Source organism: Drosophila mauritiana, chromosome 2R (assembly GCF_004382145.1).
Source record: "Drosophila mauritiana strain mau12 chromosome 2R, ASM438214v1, whole genome shotgun sequence".
Classification (NCBI taxonomy): Eukaryota; Metazoa; Arthropoda; class Insecta; order Diptera; family Drosophilidae; genus Drosophila; species Drosophila mauritiana.
Window position 1 is genome coordinate 7,292,560 of NC_046668.1, and position 14,813 is coordinate 7,307,372.

Consider the following 14,813-nt stretch of genomic DNA (forward strand, 5'->3'; position numbering starts at 1 on the left):
GGGCTGGGCGGTGCTCATGGAGGTGTGGAGGGTGGAGCTGAAAATGCAATAAGTTAATGATATCAACACGGACCAGGACACTCTCCATCGTCGTACCATTTTCCGGAAAACCTAATCCGGGCTAAGTGTTCGAGGGCGGGGACGCAGACTAATGAACGTTGCTAAAGAAATTATGCAGCACTAAAAGCTCGCAGGACACGATGGCTACACACAAGGACCCCAACTCGACACGAGTGTCCTGCACATCCTTGTCGCAGCTCTCTCTGTTTTTGACAATAATTGTTTGCACTTGTTCAATGTTTTTTGTTTTTTTGTTTTTTATTCACCACACAACTCTGTCTAGTTTTTGCCGCACTAGTCAAACACGATTTATATGCATCACAAGCAGTCGGCAAAAACAATTTCAATTTTCAATATGCAGCAAAAAAATGACTGGGTTTTGTTCAAATTAAATGAAATGCCCTCAAAACGGGCGATAAAAAAGGGAATCGATCATTTTCCCCCGTACAATTAGGTCCGACTAATTTGTGCTTTTCTGCTGTTGTTATTCCCGCCGAATGCAGCACGTGACATCCATACATCACGGGTGTGACATGGCAGTCCGTATGTCCCTATGTCCGCTTGTCCGCTTGTCCGCTTGTCCGCTTGTCCGTATGTACGTATGTCCGTTGGAATAGGCGGACGACACACGCTAATTGCATTTCGATGGACTACGCCGTCTCTGCCAGCGATTCGATCCGTAGTCCAGATAATGGACTAAAATGGGCGAATAATTAACTACGGCGAATGCGGAAATGGCCACGGCAGCGGGACTGGGACTGGGATAGGGAATGGGATTGCGGATGAGTCTGGAACAGGGCAAAGGCAGGCCCAAATGTCACATCTGTACCCGCAACTAGGTCGGGAGACAGGTGGAACCTGTCAAGGCCGCACGCAAAAATCTATTCCGCTACACTACGCACAACTCTATTGGCTTTTTATGGACCCAAAAAAAAAAAAAAGAAATTATATCTCTTGGGCTAACTATTTTGAAAGCAGGAACTGCATTAAGTATCATCTCGTGATATAAGTGAACCAATTAACTTAAATGTCCTATAAGTTTAAGAACTCAGTTTTTTATTATTTTAGGCAGTAAAGGTTGAGCTAGGTATATAAAATTAGAAACTATTTCTTTAACAATTTTAATGACCATAAGAACTTAATGACGATTAGTGCCTACCTGCCCTATTGACTTGGATTTCTCATCATAGCCGATATTCGAAATACTTTTGCTGGTCCCGGTGTATCCGTCGTGTACAAGTAAGGAAAACGCAACTTGACAGGTGACATATGACGCAGATAGGAAGTGCGGCGCTCCGCCCAATCACCCATCCAGCCGCAAGGTGAGATCCAGGATCCAGGACCTGGGAGCTGGGAGCACGCCGGGGGACGTCGCTCAGGGACATCACTTTGTATGCATCTCAACTCCGTCAATACGACGAAAGCAACAAAGAAGAGGCCAGGACAAGCCGGAGGAGAACGATAAATGTGGAAGACACGCAGTAAAAATAAGAAAAGGGGAAAGAACTCGAATTCAAATTGCCGACAGTTTCGTATGCAATTTGTGGCACTTTTGCGGAGCGCGAAACTAGAGACTTTTGGCCCACTTTGAGTCATGCCGACAACTAGGAGAATACGGCTAAAACAGCAGGTCTTCACAACAACGCCAGACTGTTAAAGCCATGTTCTTGTTCTTGTATGGACGAAAACCTATTTAATCTGTGTTCCCAGTATTTCTTTGTGGGTGCGACAAGGCTTTGAGCTGGTCACCAGCGGACAAGCCCAGGAGCAGAATCCCAAAACCGGCTACGGACAATGCGGCGTATGTGTAATATTTATGGCCAAACAATGCCGGGTCAAGTGGCAGGTGGAAAAGCGTTCTACCTGTGTGGGTTCCTCTAATTACCACACAGAATTCAAGCGGGCAAGTTGGTGAGCTGCAGAAAATAAATTACAGTTTATGGCAGCGGTGAGACCACAAGGAAAAAGCAGCAGAAGTCAACAAATTAAATCCGCAGAACTGAATGCGAATCGGATTCGGCTATAGGATAGAAATATATTTTACCGCAGAATACACAAATAAATATTTACAGTATTCCATATGGCTGTACTGGCAGGGCGGGCAAATAAGCTGGAAAATCCCTGCAGAAGCTTGAATTTAATAATAAACCGGGTGATTGGTTTTCCCACACTATCGCGTCGAATGTCCTTCACGAAAACAGTAAGTGGCGTGTGTGTTTTGGAAAATGCTCGCAAATTATTCGTGTAGAAAAGTGGCAGCATATTTGAAAAGTTTTCCAATCAATGCCAGGGCTATTCATAATTTATTGGCTTCTTTAAACTCTCACACACTTGCTTGGTTGAGGTGTGGGTATCAGTGTGTGTGTGTGGCTGTGGGCCTGTTTTAGTGTTTGGCCAAAACGTCGATCAGAACTTTGGTAATTTCAATATAAATTAGGTTTATGTATCTTGCTGGGGAAATTCAAATAAAAGCCGAATGAATAAACTCAATGAATTTTAGATAATCCTTGCCAGGCAAAAGCATGCTTTCTTAATATCGAATCCTCCTACAGACAAAGCTGATGAAGCACCCTGAATTCAATTAGAATTTCAGTTCGTTTGCCTGTATTTTGAGCCAAAAACCAAGTATCTCTTCCGAACTGAAGATGTTTAATCTGGTTAATCAGTTATCCAATCATTTTTCGAATCCAAATTTTGTTTGCCGAGGGATAACGTAGTAGCCCTGCGAATATTCGATATAGAGTATATATATGGCGCTATAAGCACCAACAAAGCCAGTGGCAGTGCCACAGGCAGCTGTATTGCAGTTATTCAATTAAAAAAACCGCCAACAACTTCGACGGAAAAAAGAGACGTAAACAAAAAATGCAAATTCTATTAGGACACAAGCCCCAGGGCTGAAGGGCGTTTTGGTGGCCGGGTTTTACATTGAGTGGAGCAGCCGGAACGTTGTGTGTTTTAGATCAACGGACATGCCAGCATAGTTTCCACGCTTTGCCCCTTAATTTTTTGTTGAATTTGTAGGCTTAACTTTGTTGGCAAATTAAAGTTTGGTTCATAAAAAATAGGGCAAATTCTGGGATAACAGCGCGCTCTATATTCTTCAATAGTTTTCATACTTTATATGGATTTAACTCCGCTCATGTCTAGTTGACCCAAAATATTCAAATTTAAGGTATCTGTGCTCAACAATATACTCTTTGTCAGATGTGTACCGTATGAACCTTTAACCTTGTGTTTTTACCTTTAATTCCATTCATTACTTGTATTTTAAAAGTAAACATCGCATTTAATAAAAGTACAATAAATATTCTCCGATCTAAGCCATAAATAAATAATAAAATGACCGCTAGGTGGAGCTCGTGTGCTATTAAAGCTTAGTAATAGGTATCTGATAGTCGGGTACTCGACTATGCCGTTCTGCTGTTTTCGTTTCCAAATGAATAAAATACCAATAAATTAGGTGGTATTTATCACTTCCTTCCACAATGCAATGGCTCTGCCAAGTTATTTTGGGTTAGCTTGCACCTAATATCCTCATTATACTAGGGCTTAATTGCATCTCTGTAATTAGGACATTGCATCCATATCGCACTGGTTATATGATTAACCTGCTGTAATGTATTCAGTTTGTTAGTGCAGTTTATTATTCTGCAATCTGTTGTGCAAATTTGCTCGATCTTGCGTAATAACTCGAAATTATTGCGCCCTGTTTGTTTTAGCCACTCTCGGACTTTGAGCTCGCTCCAGTTCGTTTGGAGCACAGAGTGGAGCTTCTGATATATCCGTGTATATATGCCAGTCTGTCTGGAATCGGGAAAGGGAACGGAAGATGGGGCCCAAGTCGGTTGTCAACGTGGGGCTGCTCTATCTGTTGTGCTGCCCATCTTTGCTTGTTGCCGGTTCTAGTCCAGCGATTATGCTGCTTAAGATTTTAATGCAGCGTCTTGGATGGCGATGGGGAGGGGCGGTGCCACGCCCCCGTCCTGCATATGTGCATCCACTCGGAGTTATCCTTTGCTCCGATAGCCTGGCTCCTTCCTCATCAGCCCGCTGCACTGTTGCCAATTGTTGCCATTTCCCGTATCCAATACATTGAAGCGTCCGTTTCCAACGTTCGCCGGAAGTTTGCTCCGCTTGGCTGGGATTACATTTTCCTGCTCCTTGCGCCGTCTTCTGTCTTCTGCCTTCTGTTTTGTCCAGATATATGTATAGCTTGATACACAAAGAACCAGGGGGCGTGGCTCGCTTCCCACTTCCTCCGTGGGCCAGTGTTATGTAAATGCATTTCCATGTTCTTGCCTTGGCTTATCCTTAAAGTCCATAAACATCTAGTATTGAGCGGCAAAGTGAGGAATATCTTTTATTGAATTCGGCTGTGAAATTCCAAAGTCCTATTGTTTGCATATTGAGCAAGTGCTAATAAAAAATAAAATAAAAATATACAATTTGTACATAAAATTCGTTCGATTTTATGGCCGAAAAATAAGGCATCCCATTTTGCTGTGTCCACGGGGGATGGATCGCTTTTCAATGCCTGCAAATCGGCCATTTAAGCTGGTTCATTAAAATGCCCGTCTTTCGGAGCCAAATGAAATTATTTGTAATGCGCCAGCAAATGCACTCAAACGCAGGCCAACCGTTCGCATTTCGCATCCATATCCAGTCGCCCACCCACGGACACAATCATAAATTGTTAATTAATGCGTGAACAGTTTTCCCAGCTAAGCAACCACGCCCTCGGCATCCGCATCCGCATCCCCATCCGCATCCGCATCCATATTCATGCCCAGCAGCCCCCGTTTCAGCCATAAGCTGCTGCAAAGTAAGCGTCAACCATGGATTGAACCGCTGGGAAAGGGGCAGATGGAAGTGGGAATGGAAATGGACATGGACATGGAAGGTCAAATTGACGCCATACAGTGGAGGTCCTAGAATAACCCCCTCTTCCTGGGCGGCATTAGGGGATTGAGCGCATGAGACGCAAATGGAAGGCAAACACTTAAAGCCGCAAAAGGACAAGCGGAATGGGTTGGTGGGAAAACGGGGAAACGGGAAAACGGGCATGGGTGCCCGTGCTCTGATGTATGCCAAAGTTTTCCACGTTGAAAATCCTCATTTAGCAGCGGTGCAGCAGCCGCAGCAGCCGGAAGGAATGGAGATGGAAAAAAGCTTCATTTTGCAAACACATTTTAACCTAATTTACAGTTAAACATTAAATATGTAAAGCACGTCAGTTTCTGTGTGAACGCGTTTTCCGCCCCTCCCCACCAGTTTTCTTTTCCCTTTACCCTTACCTTTCCATTTCGCTTTAACCTTTGAACCCTTCAACCCAAAACCCCAATCTCACTGTGTGTGTCTCTGTCGTCCTGGCAAAAAGGGCTCTCCACTGGCGCTTTTTCTCTGTGTGAAAGAGTTACCTTATTAAATTGCCAATCGAACCATGTGACTGTAAATTTGCATTGTGATGGTAACAGAGGGAGATTGGGAGCACATATAAACCTCATATATATATATACATGGGGCCTAGCTAGAAGAGAGGGGCAAATGTTGCTTAGGCAGCACAGCCACACATCCCGAAACACATTACCCATACGCACTGTTGCACACACTGGCTGCGGAGCAGGGGAGGAGCGGGTGGAGCGGGGAAGGCGGCACGGAGTGGAGCCTAATCGAAATTACATATGCAAAAAGTTAACAATCACGTTCGAGCCTAATCAATTATTGCCCTCGCAACGCCAGCTGAAGTTTTCCACCCTCCAGGCTGGATGGCCCAGCCACGCCCTAATGCATATGTGCCTGTTCTGGCCCACATATATACAATATTTATGATCTGTTTTGTCTCTCAGCTGTTCGTGGAGCCCACTTAGGCCCCACTCTGGCCGCAATTAGCAGGAATCATCTGCCAGAGCTCCGAATTGAATTAACCCAGAGTCTGGCCAAAGGAGCCGAGAAGCGGGGTGGTGCGTAATTGAAGGTGCGCCCACTCTTCGTCCTTTTTAGGTACCAGTTGAAGCTCAGAAGAGAAGCGAAAGAGCTTGCAACTTTTTTGACTTTAATTATTTCAAATTATTTCAAATTAGATGGGTACGTATGGTAAAATTATGTAAAATGTAAATGTAGTTAGTCTTCGCTCGACAAAAGATTTGAGCTCAGTAGATGGAAGGCTAATTAGAGGCACTAAAAAAGCATGTGGCTCTAATGTAAAGTCCAAAGATTGGTTAAAAAGTTTGAGTAGTATATAAGTTGTGTTCATAAACTGAAGTAAACTAACTTTTAGATAGCAGAGAGCTCAAATGACTCTCTTAATCAGCAGGTTGCATACAAATGTCTGGCCACATAACGATCATATATGATAGTTATTATATAAACAAATAACTGACAAATCTCGACTGCTTGTTCAACAGATCATTTCAAAACAAAGTGAAATATCTGGTAACTTTATCGTGGTCAGCTGCCCGTCAGATGTGTAAGTCCCACCGATTTCGTCCTTAAATAATAAAAGTGGCAATGCGGAAAGCCAATGATGTGAAGTAAGTGAGGCAGGTTTATTGAATTTCATGGCTTCGCCTGCTCCGCTTGCCTGCCCCCCCAAAGGATGCACATAAATATGAAACACTACCGAAGTGGGGGCACCAAGGTGGTCACCTCTGCGTCCGGAGCAAGATTTACGCGTATTTGCGTAGTGGGTGGCAGGTTTACGCCCGAATGATGAAGTGGCGTCGGAGTGGCACCCCGTCCAGCCCACTCACCTGGCCACCCATTCCATTCCACCTGCCAAATGTCGTAAGTACCCTTAACTTGCAGGCGTCTTACCCCCTTCCGCCGTCAACTTAGGCACTCAAGTGCAACTTTAAAAGTTTCCAAAAAATAACACAAAGGAAATGTATCGCTTCTGAGTTTGGCATGCCATCTAACCATCCCACCTTCCTCCTTCCACCTTCCACCTTCCACCTCCCACCCACCTACATAGCCTTCAGCTAGGGGGCGGGGTGGGCGTGTTCAAGGCTGAGGCGTCACCGTCGTGCGTAGCACATTTTCCGCATCAATGCGCGTTTATTTTACTGCTAAAGCCTTTACGAATGAATGAATGAGTGCTTCGAAAAAAGGCAGTAACTGCCACCTCCTCGCCCGCCTTCTCCACCGAACACTCTAAACTTTCAAGTAGCTTACGCCTCCAGCTGCCTTTTTTCTTACTTTCTTCTCCTTTTTTTTTTTTTGTTATTTGCGATGTTTTTGTTTTAGTTGAAAAGGAAATGGGGGACAGGGGACAGGGGACGGTAGACAGGGAAAAGAAAGGCTAGATGCACATTTCCTGAATGGGAAAATCCTTTCCGAGAAAAAGCCGAAGCAAAGTCCAAGGAAGATGATAATATGAAACAAATGCTTTTTGCCGAGTCTGGAATGAACATATTTATTGATTTCCGGTTCCAGTTTCCCAGCCCAGTGGGTTGAAAGTGTAATTAAAAATAGGATTCAAGGCTGCTGCCATTTATTCCGCATAGTTAATGTGCGCAAATGTCAGTCTGCAGTGCTATAATTAAATTATCTAGTCGCCACTTAAGTCGTCGTCCTTGAAAAACTTTGAGTAAGATAGCTCAACGCTTAAAAGAGAAATCTAGGTAGTGTATCTGTAGGATTGGACTCTCATTGAAGATAGTTACTGTACGCAAAACGATTTATTGAGTTACTAAAGTCCTATGTGTGATTTTATTCAGTTAAATAGAAACAGTGCAGCTAATAACCTGCGTTCATATTGGAATTACTTTACTTATGGGTACCCAATAGCTGGTATCTAATGAGGCTTAATGAATTTAAAGCCAGCGAAGGGAAGCTCCGCTGCCTCATTACAAAATCTTGGCTACATCTTGAACATTTCCAGATAATATTTCAGGAATTAGCTTACAAATCGAATTAAATAAGCGACTGAGCAAAAACACAAACAACCAACAACACGACCTACTTGTGCGTTTTTCAACTTGACTGCACCGCAACAACAACAACAACAACTAGCATGAGGGAACAGCAACAACAAGAACAAGAACAAAAGCACTTGCAAGAACAATAAATTTATGGCTTTTAAAAATGTTTAACTCAAACTTCCCACCCCAACGACCGAAATGTTAGCCATGTTTGCGGTGGTTGCTTTTGCTTTTGTGTCGCAGATTTATGGCCGCCAAAAGTGGAGAAAGGGGATGGGAAAGGGGCAATGGGGAATGGCGAGGGCAAACTTCAGTGGCAGCAAATAAACTTTACGATTTCTAGGTAGTCAAATTGAATAAATGTTAAGACAATTGCCGACTGTGCCCGCGTCCATGCCATCCGGCATCCGTATCCAAAGGATTGCCATTGGCCTTCACCTGGCGCTCCGAAATACCCTTCATCTCGATTTCGCGGCACCAACAATCAAACATGAGACCCATCTCCAAACTTCCGGCTGACGCAAGCCGCCCCCTCCAACCCCGAAACCCCGCACCCCCTCCAGTGTGCGCCATCAAATGTCGGTGCGAATTTCATTAAAATAAACTTTTTCTACAAAACTCTCGCACTCGCCGAGTACATTTTCATTTTATTCGCAGCGCCAAACGACACCGAGAAAAAAATCGAAATCACGGCACGGCACTTTTAGTCCAACCCTCGACCCTCAACCCCCGACCACCGACCACCGACCGCCGACCCCCGACCCTAGACCTCAAACCCCCTCCAATTGGCTGGGTTTTTATGGTCGTCGGTACTTTTTACGGCCACCAGGAGCAGTGGCATTTGCCTCATTTCACTCCTGAGCGAGATCTCTCTAATTTGAATACCTGGCCGAGGACGAAAATCTGCTCGGTAATTTCTGGCGGGGCTATGCCGCGAGTTTCGCCGATAACATTTGCATCGCTCTTTATTGCTTTTAAATGTCTGCTGGCCGCCCAGCGAAAGCCTTTCGCCATAAAAACTAGAAGCGCGGAGCATTGAAATTTTGATATACGAATTGTTTTTACAGCCGCAGGCATCGGGCAACTTCTGGCCCAGATACCGCCCACTCAAGGCCCGGAGGCAAAAAACCCCCCAATTACTTATCAGCGAGCATAGTCATCCGCTGCAGGAGGAGTGGAGTGCACCTGACCCGCCGGCGGATGATGAACTGTTGGCGGACAGGGAAGTGGAGCACGGCGGAGCGGAGGGCACAGAGTGCGAGTGCCAAGAGCTAAGTGCCGCTTCCGGTGGTCGCTGGTCCACAAAAAGCTGCAGGTCCGAGCCATAAATTTGCAGGCAAAAAGCTGAAAGACTTACGGTGCAGCCCCCATTACCGAACCTCCGGATGAAATTTACTCCGGCTGCAGTGAAAGAAATGTGTCGTCCTGGTAAAAGGAACTTCCGAAAATGCATAGATCTGCATTTCCTACAGTGGACATATCCGATTTAAAGCTATGTCGAGCTGTTAAATAAAAGGGCATATAAGTCGACTATTATGATCAGACCAGCACAAGTTTTTGTATATTTACCCTCCAAATACTCTTTAGCCTTTAAAAGGACAATAACTTTCGCTCAGTGCAGCCATGTCCCCGCCTCCTACAAAACGCGGAGCCATCGTCGCCTGGGCCCAGTTATTGTTGCAATTAATAAGGACGTCGCCAGCGGCAAAAAGCGCCCGGCGTCTGCCGTGCGTTGCCACTTGGATGGCGGCTGTAGGATGGTGGATGCAGGATGGTGGATGCAGGATGGTGGCTGGAGGTGGCCACTCATCAGCGGATGCAGGAGGCTGACCCCTGGACACCCGTAGCCACTTCCTCCGCCGTCGCCGCCTGACCCCGCGCACAGGGGGAATATTTACTGCCCAAGGAGAGGGACATGGAGCGGGATGAGCAACTGCAGCAGCCGAGTAAAATGTCCTTTGCACATTACATTTGCATTGCAGTTACAAGCATTTCGCATTTATCGCAGCAGCGGCGGCAGCAACAACAAGACGAACACCGCACGCAGAAGCAGATGGAGCTGGAGAAGGAGGCGGTGGCGGAAAAGCAGGATTCTCCGGATCCGGGGAAGAATGCAGGAGGAGTCTAACAATGGACGGGCAGAAATCTCGTCGCCAGCGTCGCTAACAACTCGTAGCATTGCAGCTGCCAGATGTGGTAAGAATAGAGATGTGACGCGGAGTGGGTGGGTGGTTGCGTGGTTGGGGTGGTTGGGTGGAGCAGGGAGGGGCAGGTCGAGAGCAACATTTATTGTTTGCAAAGCCTTGTTTATTATTTTACGTGCATTTCTCTTGCCAGCTTCAGATCCAGAGCTTCAGCCTCGGCAAGGACTCTTTATGATTCACTCGGTCGCTCCTTTTGGTCGAGGACATTTTGTAAATAGCAATGCAGTGGCCCGGCCGCCTGACTTGGCCCAGGATTCACCCATACCCCACCTCGAGTGGCGGCAGCGATTTTATTCACTCGCCGCTGTTTATGTGACCCGGATCATCCAGGCTCCCGGCCTGGTGCACCTCGTCTTGGTCCTGGTCTTATTTTCGGTCCTGCTCCTTGGCCCTCGATGCGGTTGCTTTATGTTTTTAATGCCGTGCGCCAAAAGTCCTATTGTTTGTACACTTGTACTTTATGTACCGAGCGAAATTTATGCGCCGCTAAGTGGATTCGTGGATTCTTGGATTCTTGGATGCTTGGATTCTTGGATGCTTGGATGCTTGGAAATCGCGGATCCGAGGACTTCACCCCGCACCGGCATCTTGGCTCTCCCGTTTCCGGTTCCTGCATTGTTGCCTGCCAAACAGGAAATGCAATCCTCGCCATCCATAAAACTTGTCCAAAATCTGGCGAGCACCAGCCTTCGCCCAGGATCTCGGCTTTAAGGACGAGAGGGCATTACAATTATCCTGCGCGTGTCCGAGTCCTTGACTGCCTCCTCATCCGTCCATTTATTGCGCCGTCGAAGTAGGACAAGAAATTTGCGTTTGCACGGAATGAAAGTTGGCCTTTCGCAGCACCTCAATGAGCATAAAGTCGTAGCAAGTGCAAATCCTCCATTAACACTGGGACACAACGAGGCGAAACAGCACGACGCAAATCTTGGTGGTCCTGGGAGTCGGCGAAAAGGACAGAAAGGTGATTTCTGCTGCTAATTGGAAATCGAGGGGAGCGGACGACCGGATGAGATAGAAACTGACCCGCCCAAGAAGCGTCACAAATGTTTGTTCTTTTGCAGGAAATTAAGGCGAAATGTAACAATCGAATTAGGCCGAGTTCGAGGGCACGGGTCGGACCCAGAATCCACCACCCAACCCGCGATGCAAACTGATGGTGAAACCGATTTGCCACGTTTCGTTGGCGTCGGCATTTAAGAGGCCCGAAACAACCGTTTGACCTTCAGTGCGGGCCCCAAACTTCAAATTGATTTTTCATATTCATTGGCATCGGGCTCAAAGCGATGGAGTGGGCTTGTGAACAGGAACAGGGACCAGCAATTCTCATAAATTAAACATGCTCCACATAAACTAAAGTGAAAAATGCGAGGGCAACGCAAAAAAGGGGGGAAACCGAGCATTTAACTGTATATTTGAAATATTTTAAATATAAATTTCAATATTTAACTGCGCCCGCCGACAGGAAACGGTTGCCGGACAGCACGGCAACAACTACGGATACGGAATCGGAATATGGGAACGGAAGAGGGACTCGGGGGGCAGGGACACAAGCCAGGAGAGCGGAAATGATCCATCGACCCTCGTGCTGTCGTCCCAAAACGGCCATGGGTCCACAAAAAAAAGGTTTCCTCTGCCGCAGTTCGTTCGTTCGGTTCAAACCACAAAAACGTTGAAAATATTTGTGTTTCCACTTATTTGCATTAATGCCACGAACCGATTTACTGTCTGTCCATCTGTGGGCGGTGGGCGGTGTTTGGTGGTCGGTGGGCGGGATTGTGGGCTCGGCCCCCAAAAAAACACACACAAAACACAACCATCGAGTGCCGAACATGAGGTCAAGCCAATAAATAAGTGTGACTTTCGTTGGCATCCCGTCCCCTTTCATTTAGACTTCTATCTGCCATTTGGATAGTGACTTTTTAGATTTCATAGAAAATAAATCAAATTATTGGCAATGTATGAGGCCCCTTGAAACAAAACCAAATTTTTAGTGTTAGCAACCGCAAAATGGCGAATTCGAGATCTTTAAAATCGAGCAACTGGCCCGGCATACTGGACTCCAGGACCGCACTGCGAAAGTACTTCGCACCGCCACCCAAAGCGGCCGGAACGCAGGAGAGACTTCCGTCTTACTCTCCTCCAAACTTTGTGGGAGCTGAACCCATGCAGCGATCTATAATGAACTCCGCCTGGCAATTGGCCAGCGATCCCTCTGGTCTCTCGGATTTCCGTATTCCCAGGCAGATCAAGGGATTGAAGGATCGTGAAAGAAAGAAGCTGGAACGGAAGGTTTGGGCCAAGCCGGCAAGGATCGATGTAACCAAGAGAGCTGCCAAATTGGGAGCTATAAACATCGAAAAGTTGCAGAAACAGGATCAGGTGGAGTCGCCTCCAAAATCGAGATCAATAGCTAAGACGGAGCGAAAGAAGGTCAAGAAGAAGCAATCGCCACTGCTTCGGAAGAGGCCCACCAAAATATTTTCCCACTCTGGCCTCCCGCGGCGCAGGAACATCCTGGTCGTGGACGCCAAGAGGTCCCCAGGAATGGCACACCTAGCTGGTGGAGCGGATCAACCTCTGAAAAGCACTTCAACTGGACGGGAGGGAGACGCCTACCGTCCGAGAATCAGGATGAGTGGCCGGTCCAAGAAGACGTACACTGTGCCCCTGTGCAGACGGCCCACTGAGATCATAGGCACGCGCCTTCCCTACTCCCGCCAGATGCAGATGCGCCAGGAGAAGCTCTGTCAGCAGCCGGAATACTACGACCAGTACATCCGCATGCTGTACCACCAGCAGCGCCACCAGCAGATGTGCCAGCAGGAGCAGCAGCAGCAGGACTTTGCCCGTCAGAGGGACCATATGGCCCAACACCCCTACTCCATATTGCCGCACGCCATGTCCGAGGATCAGGAGCAGCAAAACGTGTACTCCGTGCCCTCCAAGTCGCCGCTCAAGAGATTGAGGGGCGGCAAGCGGCTGTGCGGCAACTTTTACTACAACTAGAAAAGTGATCAATAAACAAGTTGCAGAGTATATTATAAGGCATTGATATTGAGGAAAAAGAGGAGAATGGTTTTCTAAACTTATCCAAATCCTCTCTTCATATCAACCAAAATTGTTAAGAGTCTGTGGGCATTTGCTATATTTTTTTAATCTGGCTCGTTGTCAGTTGGAAAACTATCTGGCAATAATGCCATAAATGTATGAAGAGTATATGGTATATAATAATAAATATTTTTATAAATCAGATGGGGACTACGTCGTTAGGCCAATTACATGAATTCCCATCCCGCACGCACTCGCCGAACTCACCTGTTTAGCACCTGGCCTGCTCCCTTCCACTTTCCATGGACGTTTGCCCTTCAGTGACCTGAGAACTTTCCGGTATTTAATATACTCGAAAGTACTTGGGGTGGAGTGGTGGAGGCCATTGGGCTGGCTGGTTCGTTGGTGAGATGTGGGCGATGGTGGCCTCTGCACGCAGATACAATTAAAATCGAAACGAGCCAACAATGCAAACTGGCGAACAAACAGGCAAACAGCGAAACACAGCAATGGAAACGAGCAAATAATGAAGTGGATAAAGTTTGCTGAAACACTGAGCTTTCGAATCGAGCCCCAAATACCAAATTGAACCAGACCGAAAAGGAGCACAGTAGCAGGAGCAGGAGCAGGAGCTGGAGCAGAATCCGGAGGAGCCGCAGGAGGAGTTAGAATAGGAATAGGAATAGCGATGTGGAGGGAAACCTATTTGTGTATAATTCAAGGTATCAGGGCATCGAAAGAGGGTGAAAGCGTGGCAAAACAACATGGGAAAACTTTTGTAATTACAATAAAATTTTCACAAATAACTTGCAATTGTTTGCTTTTGGGTGGAGTTGGGTGGAAAAGCGAGAGAGGGGGATGGGGTGCGGTGCGTGGTGTGGGTCCTTCATTCGCAGCGAATGTGTTAATTTTGTTGTGTATACCAGTTAGACGCCCGCCCACAATTTCCATCTTCAAGATGCAAAAGTGCCAAAAGAAAATGAAAAGAAAACACCGCAAAAATGTCTCCGTGAGCTCCAAAATATTTTAATTTTATAATTATAAAAATTAAAAAAAAAAAATTAATTAAAAAAAGAGAGCAAACAAAAAGTTAACTGTGAAACGTGGACCGGAATCGAAGTCCATCCGTCTGGGAGCTCCTCAGAACCGGAGATTGCGTGCCAGGGTACTCCTGGCCAATCCAGAATTGTATATGGCACATTGTTTGCAAATTAATCTTCGAAAATGTCTGAGCTGTGTGGATGGAGATGGGATTGGGGCTCCTAAGCTGGCCAAGAATTCGGTTCGGTTTCCTTTTTCTATCTTATTTATGAGCAGAAAGTGGATAGCTCATTTTTCAAACAAATATTTATGCTTCACTTGTACGGAATGCGTGCGAAAATATTTGCTTTTCATTTTTATAAAAGTCCGAAGTGCCATGGCAAGAGTATTTAGATGATACGTGTGCGGCTGGGAATTAAAGAATAAATACGGAGTGCATTCTGCAGTTAATCCAGTTACTGACAGGGAAATTGAGGTGTGGAAATGCAAAGCTCTCGAGCAGACAGACACGGCAAACTACGGCAAAGAGAATCCC

General features: G+C 46.2%; 1 protein-coding gene across 1 annotated transcript; it reads left to right on the forward strand.

Annotated features, from left to right (window-relative positions):
- The first annotated feature begins 12,097 nt into the window (after positions 1-12,097).
- Positions 12,098-13,225, forward strand: LOC117138170. Its single transcript, XM_033300052.1, has one exon. It carries the CDS (start codon positions 12,197-12,199, stop codon positions 13,193-13,195), a length of 999 nt encoding a protein of 332 aa, XP_033155943.1. The 5' UTR covers positions 12,098-12,196; the 3' UTR covers positions 13,196-13,225.
- Positions 13,226-14,813: the final 1,588 nt, after the last annotated feature.

Bases quoted from the DNA above. Each gene is read 5' to 3' on its own strand.
- LOC117138170 (XM_033300052.1), top strand. From the start codon at position 12,197: ATGGCGAATTCGAGATCTTTAAAATCGAGCAACTGGCCCGGCATACTG.